This window comes from Mauremys reevesii, linkage group 3, assembly GCF_016161935.1.
Source record: "Mauremys reevesii isolate NIE-2019 linkage group 3, ASM1616193v1, whole genome shotgun sequence".
In the NCBI taxonomy this organism is placed as follows: Eukaryota; Metazoa; Chordata; order Testudines; family Geoemydidae; genus Mauremys; species Mauremys reevesii.
This window is the reverse complement of record NC_052625.1, coordinates 3,963,691-3,982,037: the sequence shown is the minus strand read 5'-3', so window position 1 is coordinate 3,982,037 and position 18,347 is coordinate 3,963,691. Positions and strand designations below refer to the sequence as shown.

At 44.2% G+C, this 18,347-nt stretch overlaps 2 protein-coding genes across 9 annotated transcripts in view; one reads left to right on the top strand and one right to left on the bottom strand.

Annotated features, from left to right (window-relative positions):
* Window positions 1-2,095, bottom strand: part of TMEM178A (transmembrane protein 178A) — a 156,296-nt gene extending 154,201 nt beyond the window's left edge. For 6 of the 8 annotated variants that reach the window (XR_005597205.1, XR_005597199.1, XR_005597204.1 and 3 more), the window contains exon 1: window positions 1,885-2,095. The gene's annotated coding sequence lies outside the window, so the exon portion shown is untranslated. Of the gene's footprint in view, window positions 1-634; window positions 701-1,884 lie in introns of all 8 variants that reach the window. The other 2 variants (XR_005597201.1, XR_005597200.1) reach the window with 2 other exon arrangements.
* A 343-nt stretch (window positions 2,096-2,438) lies between these two features.
* The window catches only part of SOS1 (SOS Ras/Rac guanine nucleotide exchange factor 1), a 79,868-nt gene continuing 63,959 nt past the window's right edge, over window positions 2,439-18,347 (top strand). Inside the window, exon 1 of the mRNA XM_039532656.1 lies at window positions 2,439-2,575. Coding sequence (XP_039388590.1) covers window positions 2,489-2,575 — 87 coding nt within the window. The 5' untranslated portion in view covers window positions 2,439-2,488. The remainder of the gene's footprint in view (window positions 2,576-18,347) is intronic.

The window sequence follows — 18,347 nt, the reverse complement described above, 5'->3', positions numbered from 1 at the left end:
CTTGAGAAGGTGCAGGGAGTTTCTTTGTTGATTGGGGTGAGGAAAGAACCAGCTGAAAGGTTCCAAGGGTGGTAGTTAAGGTCAGTGATCTAAGCCCCCATTATACTATGGGGAGGCATTTAGATCAGCGTGGATAAAAATCAATGATTTTTTTTTTAAGAAATCAGAAATTGGATTTTTTATTTAAATTGGATTTTTTTGATAATTTTTTTCCTCAAAAAGCAATCTAAAAATAGTTTTAATTAAGATACATTATAGCTCAAATATCTCATCATGGAATAGGGATTATAAATTCTATAGTATGAGACAATATATTCATGTAAGAAAAGTTTTGTAAATGAGTTCCAATAGTTCATGGGTTAGGGACCCAATCTTATGGGGTTCCAGGGCTTTCTGTATAGTTTATGTAGGTTAATCTTTCTATCTACCCAATAGGACTTAGTGCTAAGTCTAGAAGATGCCATCAGAGATGCTTAGTTTTGCAGTTCTCAAACTGTGGATTCATGTCACCAGAGATAACATGCTTGTTAAGAGCAAAAATGTTTTTAAATAATGTATAGAGGTGAAAAATAACAGATCTCACTCATCCCTATTGTCCTTCTGCAAATTTGTGTACACAGAGTCAGCCCCTTACCTCTCTTTGCACTTTTAAAGTTTCAAAAAGTTCAATGAATAGAAGATCGGTGGGGGTGGAATAGATCTGGAGAAAGAGAAGAAGGCTGGAGATAAATATGAGAAGGGAGGGACAGGCAGTAGAAACAAAAGTGAAACTGTTTGATCAGCATATACCAGAAATCTTGAGGTCTTTCTGAGTGTAGCCTTCATTGATTTGAGATCTACCATAACATTCCCTAACTAGGAGGGGAAAACCTATAATAGCAGCAGGCCATAAAAGAGACCCAGTTTGGGTCTCATCTATCTCAGAGTTGTGAAGAATATGTATTAAGGTTATAACAACCAACAAGAATACACTTTTATGTAAAAATCCATGATTAAAGTGAGTCTTTCTGACTAGTGATTTAAATCAAATCCACCCTGATTTAGATACAATATTTATCCTCACGATTTATGCCGGGGAGGTAGGCCAGTGCTATTACTCAATTTTACAGACATGTAGCTTTTAAATATAATTAGTATTAACCCAGTTTATAATACTGCCTAATGGCCGCTAATAATAGGGCTCCGTTGTGCTAGGTGCTGTAGAAACAGAGTACCAGGTAGTCCTGGCCCCAAAGACCTTACAACCTAGACAGACCCAAAACCATGGGATGGCAGCAAGCGGCCTGTTTGTGCCACTATTTTTTTCCTGGGGAGGGGATCAGCTAAAGGGAAAGCAAAAGGGTGAGGCAGGAAGAAGAGGGTAAGGGGTGGTGAAGAGACTGAGGGTAGAGGGGTTGGAGCAAAGAGCCGATCTGCACTGGGCCGAGACCATTCAGTCAAAACGATAGGAAGTTCTCTCACGGTCCCGGTTTTGGCTGCTTCTGCTCCTGGTGGAGCTGGAGTCGCTGTCTGGCTCCTCTCTACAATCTCCCCCCCCCCTCCAGCCCCGGCCTGTGGTGTTAGGGGTGCCCCTGTGGGGGCTAGTACCCCCGGACTGGGGGGTCTCCCCTGCTTTGATTTCATTGACCCTGTTCTATAGGTGGGGAAACTGAGGCACAGAGCCGGCCGCAGGGTGGCCTCTGCGATGGATTCAGGGCCTGACCCCAATGTCTCCCCAACCCCTGGGCCATCCTTCCCCTAGGGCAGCCAGCCCCATCTCTGCCCAAGGGACTGAGAAAGGGAGGAGGGGGCAGCCCTCTTCCTCTCCCCACGCCCCAGCAGGGTCAGGGGGTTGGCATGGGCGGGGGCTGGGACAACGAGGGAGGTGCTCTGGACCCTCCCTACCTGTAAGGGGCGCTGTCCGCGGAACCGCTCCTCCGCCAGCCCAGCGAGGCACTCGGCACTCTGCTGAGATCCCTGACGGCTCCGGCTGACCCGCGCTTCCGCCCTGGCGCAGGGCGAGTGGGCGGGGGCATACGCCTCGCGCCTGCGCTGGTCGGCCGACCCGCACTGCGCACGCGCCCTCGAGAGTAACCGTCAGGGCGAGGAGAAAGCCCCGAGAATTCCAGCCGCGCTCGAGCTCCCGGCGCAGACCCCGCCCCCCCCGGGGGCATGTGAGGCGGCGCGTGACCTTCCGCCCTGCAGCGCAAGCGGGCCGGCCTGCGCGCGCGGTTCCGTGGGGCCGGGCCGGGCATGCCCGCGCGGCTGGCGGGGCAGGGTGGCCGCTCGCCTGCCCGCGCCGCCTCGCCCCGCCGAGCGCGCTCCGGCCTCGGGGCCCTGCGTGGGGCGGGCGCTGAGGCGAGACCCGGGGGGTGCTGGGATGCCGCCGCCCCCCGGCGCTGAGTCCCGCCGCTGGCGGGTGCTGCCGCTGCCCTCCGGCTGCCCGCGGCCGCCGCGCCGGGCCGCCCACTGATCCCGCCGGCCCCGCCGGGAGCCCGCCAGCGGCAGGATGCAGGCGCCGCCGCTGCTCTACGAGTTCTTCAGCGAGGAGAACGCGCCCAAGTGGCGGGGGCTGCTGGTGCCGGCCCTCAAAAAGGTGAGGGGGCGGGGCGAGTCCTCGGGCCGGGGGGGGCCAGTGGGGCACATGGAGGCTCCTCGCGCCTCTTCGCTCCCTTTGAGGGGTAGCAGCCCTGTGGGTCTGTATCCGCCAAAAGAACAGGAGTCCCTGTGGCACCTTACGGACTAACGCGTTTATTTGAGCCTAAGGTTTGGTGGGCTACAGCTCACTTCATGGGATGCATCGACTGGAACATGCAGCAAGAACACACACACACACACACACACCCCCATGGAAAGGTGGGAGCAGCCGTCCCAGTGCGAAGAGGCTAATGAATTAAGCTGAGCTGTTATCAGCAGGAGGAAAAAAAAAAACTTGTGATAATCAAGATGCCCCGTTTTAGACAGTTGACAAGAAGGTGTGAGGATACTTAATATGGGGAAATAGATTCAATATGTGTAATGACCCAGCCACTCCCGGTCTCTATTCAAACCCAAGTTAATGGTATCTAGTTTGCATATTAATTCAAGCGCAGCAGTTTCTCGTTGGAGTCTGTTTTTGAAGCTTTGCTGCTGCAAAATTGCCTCCTTTAAGTCTGTTCCTGAGTGACCAGAGAGGGCACTTGCTTGCGTACCCCCAGGTTTCATCTCAGTTAAAAACTACTTGCTTACAAAATCAGACCTAGAAATACAAAAATGTCACAGTCACACAATTACTGAAAAGGGCTTATTTTTTCATTTTTGCCATAAATTGTAAAATAAATCAGTTGGGATATAAATACTGTACTTACATTTCAATGGATAGTATATAGAGCAGTATAAACAAGTCATTGGCTGTGTGAAATTTTAGTTTGTCTAGTGCTTTTTCTATAGCCTGTTGTAAAACTAGGCAAATATTTAGATGAGTTGATGTAACCCCTGGAAGACCCCTGCGTACCCTGGGGTTAGTGTGTTGGTGCTTCTCTCATGTTGAACTGGTGGTATGACAGCCTAATTTATAGCCAGAGTGTGAGCAATTTGAGGCATGTCTATGACCATAGCAGTGGTGACTCTTCTCCCCCCCCCCCTTACCCCCCTCCGGTATGGCTTCATTTATCTGCATTAATGACTGACTGATCCATGACATGATATCAAATATTGCAAACACAATTTTAAAATTAACCATTTGACATCTCTAGTTTTATTTTATTATGATACTTCATATCATAGTGAATGTACTTTAATAAATTTTATGACCTCAGTAACGTGAGACCTCACTGTGCAACACTATGCTATTAAACCTTTGCTGAGGCCTGGGAGGAGATTCTGACAGATTTTTCTTTGGTTGCTATGTTTGCAGATGATAAAGTGAATTTGGTTACATTTTCTTGTGTTATTGTGGATCATTGTTTCTATTATGTTTATCCTTTCTCAGTTTCACTTGGTCTTACATTACCAAGGAGATCAGGCTCATAATTTGCTAGTGAAACCTTATTCTTGGACATATTCCACTTGTTTTCCAGTTTGGCTCAGAAATTCATTGTTTTTGTTTATACCTTTTTATGGGACTCTTTCTTCTCCCAGTTCATTAGTTCCAGAAGTGATCTTTTCAGCCTAGTCAAGGTAGCTTGTTGTCAATCTCCTTTTTTAATGATGTATAATGGTTTACTTGTACAAGTATATGTTCAGTTTAAAACATACGTGTAACTGCTGTTTTAAAAAATATCAGTTTAAAGGAACTTGCTTCAGGGCTTCGGAGTGGAGGCCAGAGGAGCTGCAGGTTTTTAGCTGGAGCGGAGCCGGAGCACAGCTCCAAAGGCCTGCTTGCTCTAACTTTTAAAATTATAATTATTTATTTATTTATCCCACTCCAGTTTTGTGTATATGAAACATTATGGCTGAAATTGAAATTTCTCAGCTGTGAGTCACATAGGTTAACCTGTCTTTTAAAAATAACGTTCAACTCTTTATGAAAGGGAAAAATATAGTATTTACTTAGGTTAGAACTTAGATTTTTACTTGTACGTTCTACAAGAGCTTATGTGGCGGGGTGGGGGGAACTTTATAGTGAAAGAATTTTACTTAGAACTGTGATTTAGTGACTTGACTTTAGTTTTAGTGTGTTTTTGTAAGAATGGTTTTTGCTAAGGATTCTTTATTAGGAATGAGGGAACAGTAAGTCTCACTCCCATGTGTTCATTAGAATTTGTGTGTGTTGGTAAAATAGAATATGGGTGAAATGGTCAGGCTGTCTTATGATCCACTTTTGAACTTTGTCCATAGAAAGCAAGACAAAAGGGGTTCAAGAAACCATTGCTTGGAATGGATTCAGACTGCAAAATTTACTCAATACCTTATTTCACATACAACAGACATTCTAGGCATTTTACAAGTGTATTGGTTTTAACAGTTAACTGGAACTTCTGAGTGAAACACTTGCTCTCAGTTCTGGCTGAACTGGTGCACTTCCCACTGCGGACTAGAAGTCGCAAGTGTTTCAGCTGTATCGAGTCAGCCTGTCTTTCTGACTTCATCTCACAATGCATTTGCCTCATGTTCCAGAGTGAGCATGTTTTCCCAAGGTCTCTGGCACTCTGTGCTGTTCTACTTGTGGTAACAGAGTCTTATCTGTGTATTCTCCAAAGCATTTGCTGCTGCAATGCACACATGATCACTAAACTTCTGGGCTAGCTACCCATAGCTTTGCTTCTTGCCATACGTCTAAACATTTGAGCAGCAAGCTGAACTAGGGCTTCCTGGGATCTGGAGCAGCAAGGTGCAGGATGTCTCAGATGTTCACAAAATGCGGCATTAAGCACAGTGCCAAGCAATCCTGGGCAAGATCAAGGAGACTAGTAGGAGCTCCAGCAATAACAATTCTTTTGGGACCACTCAGGGCACTTGCTGCTTCTGTGAAGTGTTTGTTTCTATCTTGGTGAGCAAGCCAGACAGTGAGCTGACCTCAATTATCAGTGTTTGCTGGAGAAACTTTCACGAGGGTGTACTTGCTGAGGACTAGCAAGAAAGGAGTCCTGGAGTTTGAGGCCAACTGTCAGAAGAAGTTGATGAAAGTAAACTGCCAGGGATGATGAGAAACCTGCCAGACTAGCTAGCATTCCTTTTGATTTCTATGTATTGCAGGGGTAGGCAACCTACGACACGTGTGCCGAAGGCGGCACGTGAGCTGATTTTCAGTGGCACTCACACTGCCTGGGTCCTGGCCACCACTCCGGGGGGCTCTGCATTTTAATTTAATTTTAAATGAAGTTTCTTAAACATTTTAAAAACCTTATTTACTTTACATACAACAATAGTTTAGTTATATATTATAAACTTATAAAGATACCTTCTAAAAACGTTAAAATGTATGACTGGCACGCGAAACCTTAAATTAGAGTGAATAAATGAAGACTCGGCACACCACTTCTGAAAGGTTGCTGACCTCTGATGTATTGCATTTATTCTGATTCACTGTGTATATCTGGGGAATGAGAGGCAGACTTACTTTGGAATTAGGAAATATTGGGGGTAAGTGAGTTCTGAAGCTTCCCCCCCCATGCATTAATTTTGCAACAATGTAACAAATTTTAACTGCTCCATTGTTCTTGAGACCACTGTCTGCTTCATATCTTCATTCTAGATAATGGTAGGCAGTATCTAGAATCCTGGGTTACAGCTGCTACCATTATTTGTTATAGAGGTAGAAATGGAAACTTCCGCACTTAACCTGCATCCATTTTAGTAAAATCCCATTGGGAATGGGCCAGAGATAAGCAGCTGAATACAACTGAGAACATTTAAACATTAAAGCTCCTGGAAAAGCTAAACTTGTATATATTGCTAAATTCTACAGGAACAAAACGCGGTGGGGGAGAATCCCCCAGAATAAAGCCATGGGTCTATTAGAGCTGATGAACAAAATTGGTACTATAAAAATAAGTTCACAGTGGAACTCATCTTTATCAATGCATCAAATATTTCAGCAATGCAATTGTTAAGCTTTGCAACTAGTATGCATCTGGTAAAAGTTTCACAGTCTACTGGCCGGAGGGCTAAACCTATAGCCAGAGGCCAGTATGTAGGATTGGTGGAGCTGGAGGTGGTGGCAGCTGGGGAGAGCTAGAGATAGCACCCTGGAGACAGTGTCTAGCAGTTCATGAATCTTCCCATAATGTCGCTGGGCATATCTACAGTGTTTTGGAGCCCATGGGAGCGAGCCTTCCAGCCCATGTCGACAGACTCAAGCTCAAGGACGCTGGCACTAGTGCTCTAAACAAAGCACTGTCTACGTAGCTATGCAGTTGCAGTATGGGCTGGAGTTTTGGCTCTGAAGCTATGCTGCAATTTCAGTTCTGTCTACATATCTCTTTTTAGAGCCCCTCTAGCCGGAGTCTGTTGACCTGAGCTGAGAGGCTCATTTCCGTGGGTTCCAAAACGCTATACAGATGTACCCTGTCAGTAGGTGGTGTATACATCTGAAGCTTGCACACACCAACTGATTGGTAGAAGGAAGAGAGAGCTTTCTCTTTCCTACTCCTTTCCCAGTCACCTCGCCAGATTTTAATACCCTTACCAATGTTGATGGGCGCATCCCGAAGGACATCCTCTACGGCGAATTGGGATCTGGAAAAAGACCCAAAGGACACCCAAAATTGCATTTCAAGGATGTGTGCAAGTGAGACCTCAAAGAAATGGACATGGATGTGGACAAATGGGAAGATCTCACTCGAGACCACAGCTCTTTGGAAATAAGAGCTTAACAAAGGTCTCCAGAATTATGAGAGGAAGCAATCCAGCTTAGCAGAAAAAAGAGCTTGCAGAATGCAGAGCCCAAAACGTCAAAACATCGGTTTTAAATTTGACACACGGCAGAGATTCTCTCTCTCTCTCTCGAGTGGGTTTCTTCAGCCATGTTCGCAGCTGTCTTAAAACCAACTGAGTATATTCTTTACCTCTCAGGCGCATACCTATGGTCTTTCAAGACTGAAGGATGTCTACGTACCCAGGTTGGTTAGCACGTCTGACTTTAATGGGACTGTTTGGAGAGTAACATACTATATAATGTACAAGAAAGCATCCTTTTTCTGTGTCCATTTACAATTTTTCATGCCCTGATATAATGGGGAAAGCATCATCATCAAACACATGTCGTTTTTTGAGGATTGTTGTACTAGCTAGACTGACCGTGGTTGATAGCGTCACACCAAACATCACATAGTGAAGTTCCCCAGTTTGGCTCAATCCTGTGAATCCACAAATCTCTGGGGCAGTCCTGTGGGTGGTGCCAGGTAGGTTCAGGGCATGCACCCCTTTCTGCTTTGATGGAGAGTTTTAGTATGATGTGTTGAGGTTTTCTTTCACCATCCTGGTGACATGGCAGAAGAGCATGCAAACGATGCTTTTGAATATAATGAGCAATTGGAGGAATGCCAGAGCTCCGAGAGCTAGATGTTTTGCACAAAGTCAGAGCACTTTATTCTCAGGATTTGGAGCTGACAGCACATACGGAATGTATCTAGCTGCTCCAAGTCTGCCTGTAAGAGGGTCCAGGTTTCTAACCTGTATAGCGATACAGGTTTAGGGGAAGGGAAAGGTGGAATATTCCCAGCCAGTGAGGAAAGAAACATTCAATAGTAGAATAGTCATCATTATGATGTCTCTGAATGGCCTGTCATAACCCTCTTGCTACATTTGGTTGGCATGTAACCAGGAATATTTAAAGGCCCAAAATGACAAATTCTTATCCTTGCCTGGGACACTTGAAATAATGAATAAAATAATTTCTTAAGGTAAATATACTTCAAGAATTCCTCAAATCCTAATTTTTAGGGTATTTTGTCAAACTCAGGATATATTGTTCTAAATCTCACCCATCTTTGCACTGAACAGCTGCATTCCAAACTTCCAGTGCTTATGCAGTTCAAATGATAATGTGACCTTAACTTGTTTCTTCTGATTCTCCACTAGAACAGATATAGAGTCCAGTAAGACAGATATATAGACTGCAATGCACTGAATAAGGAAGATGTTGATGTGCACTCTGAGATGCTTCCTTGCCTGATCAGTGGTATTTTGAAGGAGCAAAAGCGGAGGAACACAAAGCCCTCCAATAACTGAATGAAGATATTGTCAAAGGACAAAATATTCCTAGCACTCCACCAAGATAAGAAAGCAAGGAACAGGAGCCAGTGTGGGGTTTGAGAAGCTAAGGCTGCAGAGGCAACAAGATGATAAGACTACAGACAAAAGCTGAGTCTGAGGTTGAAGATAAACTCGAACATGAGATCTCTTAGGTGACTGGGGATGATCAAAATCTGTTTTATTGCTGCTTGGAAACAGACGCTAAGGTTGTAGCTAGACATCATCAAACAGTGCCTTCCAGCAGCTTCAGTCAAGATTCTTCCAGTCTAGTGAATTTACACTGTCTTCAAGAGACTGTGCCTGGTGATGAACCTTCCCCCTACACCACCTTTCCACACATTTATACTACTGATTCAGACAGTAGAGATCTTTCATGCATACCTAGAGCCTGCTTCTCTCCTGAATCTTAGTTTTTGTGATAAAAAAGGTGGCAGTTGAGGAACATCTTAAATGTTTTAGTGATCCTCAAAAGAAGTAAATCAAAAGAACTGATTATCTTTCCAGAAAAATGTTCCACAGTTTCACATTCACATCAGTACAGAATATTATGAAATAATTGAGCATTATTCACAACAAGGCAGCTGGTACAGACACTCAGTTAAGAGAGACTATGAAAAGTCACACTTGTTTGAAATTATTTTACCTAAGTTGACAGAGCTGAGGGAAAAATATTTTTCTTTATTTACAATTTACTGTAATGAAAGTAACCATACACAGAATGCTTCTGGAGGTACAGGAACTCCTCTAATGTCAGCTTCGTATGTCTAGGTCTTTTAAACAGTAATGGGGCAAAAAAAACCTCTTTCAAAAGTGATTGTAAAACTATGCAAATTGGTTGGGGCACTCATGCTATGCCTGCCTATGAAACTGTTTTAACACATCTTTTTAACTGACTTCATTTCAAACGGTTTCACTCCAATCCATTGCTCGACTTGTTGCTCATAGTAACACTGGATGTCATTAGTTTCTCGTCTCTACTGCATTACCTATATAGGACATTCCTTACATTAACTTCCGTGGCACAGTTGTTCTGGACTCCTGTCATCCCTGCAGATTGTGGAAGATAAAATTGAGTAGCTGCCCCACCTCCTTCCAATTCTTGCTGTAAATCTCCCACTTGGTAACAACTTGTTACCAGATGTGTAAAACCACCCCCTGGGTATACTGAAGATGTGGTTAACTAAATCTGCATCTCTGTTAGTCTTTCATAGCCACACAGAGTTGCTGAAGTTGGTGATTGGAAAAAATACAGGTACTTGGTGTAATTTGAAGATAGCAAAACTTGGGCTGGATCACAAAGTATCAAGAGGAATAGATAACAATTCAACGTTGTGGCAAATTGCCGGCACTATTATGATGGGTCTTGCACTTTCTCTTCTTTGGGGGGGTTCAGGGCACCATTTCTTGCTCCTGAATTGGAATATAATTGCCCCACTAGTGTCTTTGAGGAGGGGAGTGGAGAGGGAGGGACCTGGGCCCGCCCTCTACTCCAGGTCCCAGCCCAGGGGCCCTGAGGATAGTGGTGAACCACTTGAACTGGCAGTTCCTTCCCCTGGGCTACTTCCCTCTCCTGCCCTTCAGCTTGTGGGGGGGCTTCCTGACCTCCCTCTGCACAAGCCAGGTGCCCCTTACCTAGGGTCTTGGACTTCTTAGCCCACTGCAGCACTCCTCCAAACTTTCCTCTGCTTTCTCTTCAAACTGTTCTCTGCTCCAACTCCTTCAAACTGTTCTCTGCTCCAATACCAATCCTTTCTGCTCCAACTCCCACACTGTCTGATTGAAGCAGGGGTGTTTATCATGTGACTGACTGCAGGTGCTCTAATTGGCTTCAGGTGCTCTAGTTAATCTATAGCAAACTTTCTTCCCCTTACAGGGAATAAGGCTCCCTTGTAACACTCTCCTGCTGCCCTCTGGCCATGCTGTATCACAACGTGTATGGGTTTGTGTCCAGGTATTCTTTTTTTTTTTTTTTTTTTTTTTTTACCAGGAGGGATAACTGTTCACTTCATTCAACTAGCTGTGCAATTCACCATGGCCTGTTTCACTATGTTGCTTTTAGACCTGCAGGTAATGAGCAAGTGAGTGCTATCAGTAGTTCTATAGCCTTTTGGGGGAGTCTCGCTCACAAACAAGCTCTTGTTTTCTCAGGGAAATTAATTATATTAGAATTTTTATAAGAACAGTACAGAAAATTCCAATTCTGTGGTCTCCCCTGCCCATAACATTTCCAGAAATAAACCATCATACAAATTGCGTTTGAAAAGGGTCATTAGTTTCCAGTTCAGCATCTTTAGCATTTTCAATGTTCATTGTATAGTCCAATCAGGTAGGCTAAAGTCTACTTCTGTGGTTTGACAAAGATCCAAAAGTCACTCCTTCCAGTCATTATTGAAAATTAAATTGATATTCAGAAATGTGGATTCTTTATTTTGGCAGCAGGAGATTGTTCTGTATCCAAGTAAACGATGAAAGGAAACCAAATTTCTAAATATTTTTCATTTGCTTCTTCAGTGGAGATGTCAATCTTTCCATTACAACTATTTCCCCAGTTTTATAATTCAGTGCTGTGGGGGGCAGTGGAGGTGTGTTCTTCCAGAGCTCTGCTACAAGCATTCTGGCTGTGTCATGAGTCATCTCTAAGTTACTGCTGAGCGTGCTTAAGCCATCCCTGAGCCTGAAGTGAGTCATCAGAGGCAATTACCTGCAGGTTTTGTGATAGGCCCCACTCCATCCAACCGATGAGAACCCAGGTGATCCCTTTGGACCCTATATACCTGCCTTGGGAAGTAGTTTCTCTAGTCTGCTGAGCAGTCTCCAGTCATTACCTGGCCAGGAGCACTCCCATTGCTTAGTAGTTCTGACAAACTGCCCGTGCCCCTGGGCTTCTGCTCCAGCCTCTGCCTGTTCTTGGTCCAGCTGGGCCTTGCTTCTGCTACAGACTCTCTGCCTGTTTCCATGTGAGCCAGTATCTGCTCCTGCCTCATCCATCCGCCCTGCAATTCTGACAGTTTGAGCAGACTCCCCTCTTTGTGCTCAGTCCGGCAGCTGAGATGGAAACCCCCTGAACATCCATTACTGAGATGTTGGAGTTATTTCAGTGCCTTCAGAGCCAAGTTGCCCAGCTGCAATTGAAGAATTCCTCTGTCCATTTACAGATCCTGGCAGCCTGAGTACTTCCAGTGAATCTAGCCACAGTATCCATAAAACAAGCCCCGAAGGTCCTGCTGCCAGAGAGGCTTATCAGATTACTACAGCGATGTCTACGCTACAGACCTTACAGCAGCACAGCTGTGTTGCTGTAGCTACACCACTGTAAGGTCTCCTGTGTAGTTGCTCTGTGCCAACGGCAGAAAGCTCTCCTGTCGGCATAATTAAACCACCCCCAACGAGCGGTGGTAGGTATGTTAGCCGGAGAGTGTCTCCAGCCAATATAGTGCTGTCCACACCAGCGCTTTTGTCGATGAAACTTATGTCGGTTAGGGCTGGGTTCTTTTCACACCCCTGACCAACAAAAGTTTTACTGACAAAAGTGCTAGTGTAGATATAGCCTAACTGGTGACTCCTTAGACTGGATATCACTTCTAGAACAGGCAAGTCTGATCCTTGGCCATTTTGACCTGTTCATTTGTCTCTTTTCACTCATTAGGTTACCTGAACCATAGTTGTATCGCTGAAGTCATCTGCAGTTTTTTAAAACAAGGCCATTGGTCCATCTCAGCATATGCTGCCTGCTTTCAACATCTGGTCACTGATGTAGTGTAGAACAAGACAGCACAGATCTATCACTTCCACCAGGGACTAGACGATAACATAAATGATGAGTTGGGCTAGGTTGACCCATACACGCACTGTACTGAGCTCAGACATTGAATTATACATATGGCTTGTCCATTGACTGTCTGGTACATGTCCAGTCCCAGTCTAGCCCAGTCCCATACCCATCTGCCTCCAAAGGCAGTCCCGGGGCCAGAACCTGTGCAGATTGGCACCATGCGAAGACACCTCACTGAGCGGCAGATGGTGTACTGGCAATTGAACAGCCTTTGCCTGTACTGTGGTGAGTGAGGCTACTTTGCCACTAAATGCTCCATCAAATCCAGGCATGTGCAGATCCAGGAAATGACCATGTCCTTCCCCAAACAGACCCTTCTGCCAACATGCATTTTTAACAGTTGCGGACTGTTGCCATCCCCAGCTGCAAGTCTTTTTCTGTGTCTGCATCCCATCTATACCTGAGGTGAGCTTCACACAGCTTGTGCTTGTGGATTCAGGGGTCTTCAGCAATTTTGTGGATGCAGAATTCATTAAGGCTAACCAAGTTCTGATACAAAGAAAGCTTGCTTCAGACCTAGTGGAGTTGATTGATGGTACCATGCTGTACTTAGTCTTGTCACTCACAAAATTGCACCCTTTCTCATCAAAATCCAAGACCACAAAGAAACTCTAATTTAATTTGTTTAAATCACCCCTCTTCCCAGTCATGCTCTGCATCCCCTTGCTCTCAGTCCAAGATCCAAATATCTCCTGGAAGATGCAGGAGATATGGCATCAGTCTGGCTACTGCCAGCAGTGGTGACTAGGCACCAAGAAAATTAAGAATGCCGTGGAGAAGACCACTGTAATTCAAGGAGATAATGGCTCACCAGTCCCTGCAAAATATTGAGATTTTGCTAATGTTTGATTTAAAAAAAAAAAAAAAGGCTGATGTCCTGTCCCTGTGTAAGTATTATGGCTGCCCCATCAACCTCCAGCCATGGGCTTAAATTCCCTTTGAATTAATTTATCCCTTGTTGGACCCAGAACTCGGGGCCCTACAACCTGTGGTTTGCAGACCCCTGAGTGGCCAAAGACTAACATTTCCAAAGGGGTCTGCACCTCCATTTGAAATTTTCTAGGGGCCCACAAATGAAAAAAGGTTGAAAACCACTGACCTACAGGAATATTTCAATGAGAATCTGGCTAAAAACTTTATCTGTCAGTTTACATCCACTGTTCGGGCTCCAATTCCGAGTGCCCCAAAAGAACAACAGCTCTTTGTATCTTCCATTTGGCTTTTTAGGCTATATCACTTCGTCCAGTGGGATAAATATGGATCCCAGAGAGGTGTGGACTGGGCAGAGCTGAGAAAGGTCTGCAATGTCCAGTGCTTTCTGTAGTTTGCCAGCTTCTACCAGTGGTTCATCAGTGAGGTTTTCAAAGGTAATGACCCTAATTACCCAGCTGCTGCCAAAGGACGCTGCTTTTGGGCTTCCTGTGTCAACTGATCAACTGAAAGAAACATTTACATCAGCACCTATCTTAGTTCACCTGGAGCTGACTAAACTTTTTATTGTCAAAGCAGATACTCCTATTATGTGATCAGAGCAGTGCTATCATAGCAAATAGGTCCCTGAGTGTTCTCCATCTCTGTGCTTTCCACTCCTGAAAGCTGATGCCTGTGAAACAAAATTACAAGGTCTGTGACAGGAAACTGATGGTCATTAAAGCTGTCTTTTGAGGACTGGTGTCATCACTTGGAAGGCGCATGTTTTCTTGTTTAGGTATATTCACGGATCAAAAAATTGAGAATACCTGCAAACGGCAAATGCTCTCAATCAACACCAGATCTGTTGGTCCCTTTTCTCCCCCTCCTGATTTGATTTTTACCCTGACCTATTGCCCTGGTACCCAAAATGTGAAGCCTGGCATACTATCTTACAAGAGCGAGTACCTAGACAAGGGGAATAGACCCCCCCCCATAGCTTGCCACAGTCTTGAAGCCCTGTCATCTTGTCAGTGTACTAGCAAACAACGATTTACTGTCTTTTCAAGTCTTCCTTGCCTCATGGTCTGTTTGCGGTAAAATTGAGGCCAGCCATCACAGATCTGGCCCCTGACTCAAACTTCTCGGTCAAGAATACTCGTGACACCTTAGAGACTAACAAATTTATTTGAGCATAAGCTTTCGTGGGCTACACGGCTGCTACTCTGAAATCGGTCAAGAATGGGATTTTCTTGTTCAAAGATCAGATCTGTGTCCCCTATAGTCTACCACATCTAACCAAGCTCTAGCTATATCATGACTCATCCCGACAGGCCATTTCAGTCACTAGAAAATTTATTGAAACTGATCTCTCAATTTCTGGTGGCCAAACCTATATTGGTGTATAATGTTGAACATTGCAAGAATTTATGTATGTGCTTGGACAGCCTCTTGCTTTCTCCGCCTCTTCTCTTTTCTCCCCCCCGCCCCCCCCCCCACAGCCAAACCACTGGGCGCTTTGGTTCCCTTGCCAACTCCATCCCAAGCCTAGTTATCTATTTCTATGGACTTTCTCACTGACACCTGAATTTCCAGGGCCACCCAGCCATACTAATTATCATCAACCTTCTCATAAAGCTGTCTCCTTTCATATGTTGCTGGAAAATTCCTACTACAGAGGCGACAGATACGTTTAATCATATCTTAAATCTTCATGATTTACCATCTGACATTGTTTGACTGAGGATTTCAGTTCATTTCTTCTTCTTTTTTTTTTAAAGGAATTATTTAAGATCTTAGATGTTAATCTAAGTTTCCTCTACCTATCACCTGCAGACTGATGGGCAGATGGAGCAAGTGAACCAAATTTTGTAGCAGTATGCTAGTTGCTTTATCAACTACCTCAGAATGACTGGGTGCTGCTTCACTTTGCTAAGTTCATGTACAACAATTCTGATCCAACCACAGCTCAATCTGCCAAAGTCCTTTTTATGCCAACTATGGCTTCCACCCTTGTTTTCACCTGTCCATATTGCCAGCCTCCCACATTCCTTTAGCCTCTAACCTGTGTAAGCACCTGCACCATGTCCATTAAGAATTGAAAACCCACCTAGAATCAGCCAAGAGGGATTACAAAAGATACACTGACCTCCTTTGGCAGGACACCCCTCACGTCACAGTCGGTGGTCAGGTATGGCTCAATGCAATGCATGGATACACAGCCTGGCCCTCAAGGAAACCTGCCTACCAATATCTCGGCCCATTCCAGGTAATCCAGCTGATTAACCTGGTGGCCTTCAAACTTTGGCTACCGAATAGATCAAGGTTCATTCAGTGTTCCATTATTTCCCTGCTGGAGAAAGTACATCAACTTCTTTCATGGACAGATACAGCCACCTCCTCCCTCCGTCACAGTTCAGGGGTCAGAAGAATACCTGGTGAGGCAGATCTTGGACTTCAAAGTTCTCCAAGGGAAGCTCTTTTATCTCATCAATTGGGAGAGCTTGGTGCAAATCATCCTACCAGGTTTCAGTAATACCAACTAGATCAAATTTATATTAAGAAATGAGCAATTACAATTCCTTGTTTGCTACTCAGGCTCCTAACATTGCTGTCTGTGTAGTGCTTTTGTTTAATCCCATCGGTCAGCTCAGCAGGAATGATGGGGCCGAATGAAGTCTTTCTACCGCTTTCTATCTTGTATCCGCTTCATGGCATTGTTCATCTTTAAACCTTCTTGTTTGATGTCATTCTTCACCATGTCTCTCCAATGCCTTCTCTTCTTGCCTTCCAATTGCCATCTTTTTTGTCTTCTCCATGCTGATCTTCAATCTGAATTTTCTGCTTTTCCAGTCTACCGTGTCAAATATTCTCTGTAGATCCAACTTGGTCAGTGCTATAGAGATCAATATCACCTATGACTCTGTGCACCTTCCACTCACATACCATGACTTGTCTTGTTTCATTTGTCTGTGCTACAGCCATAACCATTCATTTGTCTGTGCTACAGCTTCCAATACCCAGTTGAACAAATCTGGCAATAGTGTATATCCTTGTCTCACTTCTGTGGTCATCCCAAAACCATTCCGTCAGCTTCATGTCACTCTCACCACGCTCATCGACTTTCTTTAGATGTTTTCTGTCAGCTTGATTAATTTCCAAGGGATGCCATTACATTCTTAAAATTCACCATAACCCTTTCTGCCAAATACTATAAAAAGGCAGTTTGAAGTCTATAAAGTTGTTGTAACAGGTTTGGTTATGTTCTTTTTCACAAATAGCTAACCTATTGTACTTCCTCATGGTTTAAATTCCGCCTGTCCCTCTGCAAGTGCCCCTTCCACATACCTCTTCATTTTCCTCTTCGATATCTTGGTGAATGCTTTTCCTGGCTCACTCGGTAAGCTGATTTCTCTGTAGTTCTTGCACTTGCTCTTATCTCCTTTTTATGGGCAGATACTGTTATCTCTCGTCTGTAAATCTTGAGTAGCTTGTGCATCACGTTTACCAGATGTTCCTCACTGGCTTGCAGCAGCTCTGTGGTTATGTTGTCATTTATGAGCACCATTTTCTTTTTCAAAATAGCACTGGTGGATACGTAATTAAGTAACTTCTTCTCTTCATGTCCTTTGTCTCCTTGATTATTCTTAGCATCTCAGTTTTGTGCTAAATAAGTGCTCATATCTGTTATTAAAAGCCCTCTTGAGTACTCTGGCCAGCCTGCCCCTGAGGAGATTGGTTCAACTTCTTCTGATCTGGAAGCCATCCAAACTATATGGGTCCCTCCCACCATAGAACGTGGACTGATGTTCCACAAAACATACCCTGCAGCACTTACCTAACCAGGGGTTCACCTCCAGATTCTTCTGCCTTCTGTCTTCCTTCTCTCATGGGACAGGAATATCTCTGAGAAGATAGCTTGGGCATTCTTTTTCAGCATAAACAACGAGTCCGGTGGCATCTTAAAGACTAACAGAATTATCTGGGCATAAGCTTTCGTGGGTAAAAAACCTCTCTTCAGATGCATGCTTCAGAGTTCCCTGAAGTAATCTATTATCTGTAAAATATCCTGCAAGGCAATGTCATTAGTGCGGATATGAACCATCACCAATAGATCCTTGTCTGTTGACTTCAGAAGCCTATTCAATCTTAGTGACATCTCACATCTTGGCTTTGGGAAGGTAGCACACCATCCTGTTGTTCACCTGTCCCTAGTAGAATGTTCTTTAAATTCTTCTAACTACTGAATCTCCAGCATATCAGTTCAGTCTTTATAAGCCAGTCACAAAATAGTTCAAATAAATATTTAAAGTTGGTATGTCTAGAAATAAGCTTTTAGGTATGGTAAAGCCAAATGATCCTTGTTCTTTTGTCTGTTGCCATGTTTGCTCTCTTACGTTTTATGAATGTATTATGTATGTATTGTAACTTATGATTTAAAGTTATAAAAAGAGATGAAAGAATACTCATTTTGACAAGTTATCTGCCTAGTCAAGAATGTGTCCATTCAGCTTTCTCTTATCTGTGTAGAAATAGTCACTTATGAAATAATTCCATAATTTGAAGCTCATTGACACCTTCTGACAGCAATCACATGCCTCTGCAGTACCTCACTGCTATATATATATTTGTGTCATTTCAGGGTGTGGTCAAGTGTTCAGATATATAGTGGTCTTTGGTACTAGAGTGTGATGTTTGGCTATTTATATGAACTCAGTAAACAGAACATTAACTTCATCTTCTGAGTTCATGTATTTATTAGCATGTGTGGGGGTCAGCTTTCTGATTCAGAAAATTGAGGAAACAAGTAGGGGGTCATCCATTTTGGATCTGGTTTTGATCAACAGGGTTGAATTACTTGCGAATGTGAATGTGATTGGGAATTTGGGAGGAAGTGATCATGATCTGATAAAATTCAAGATCCCATGGAAATTGGGTGACCAGACAGCAA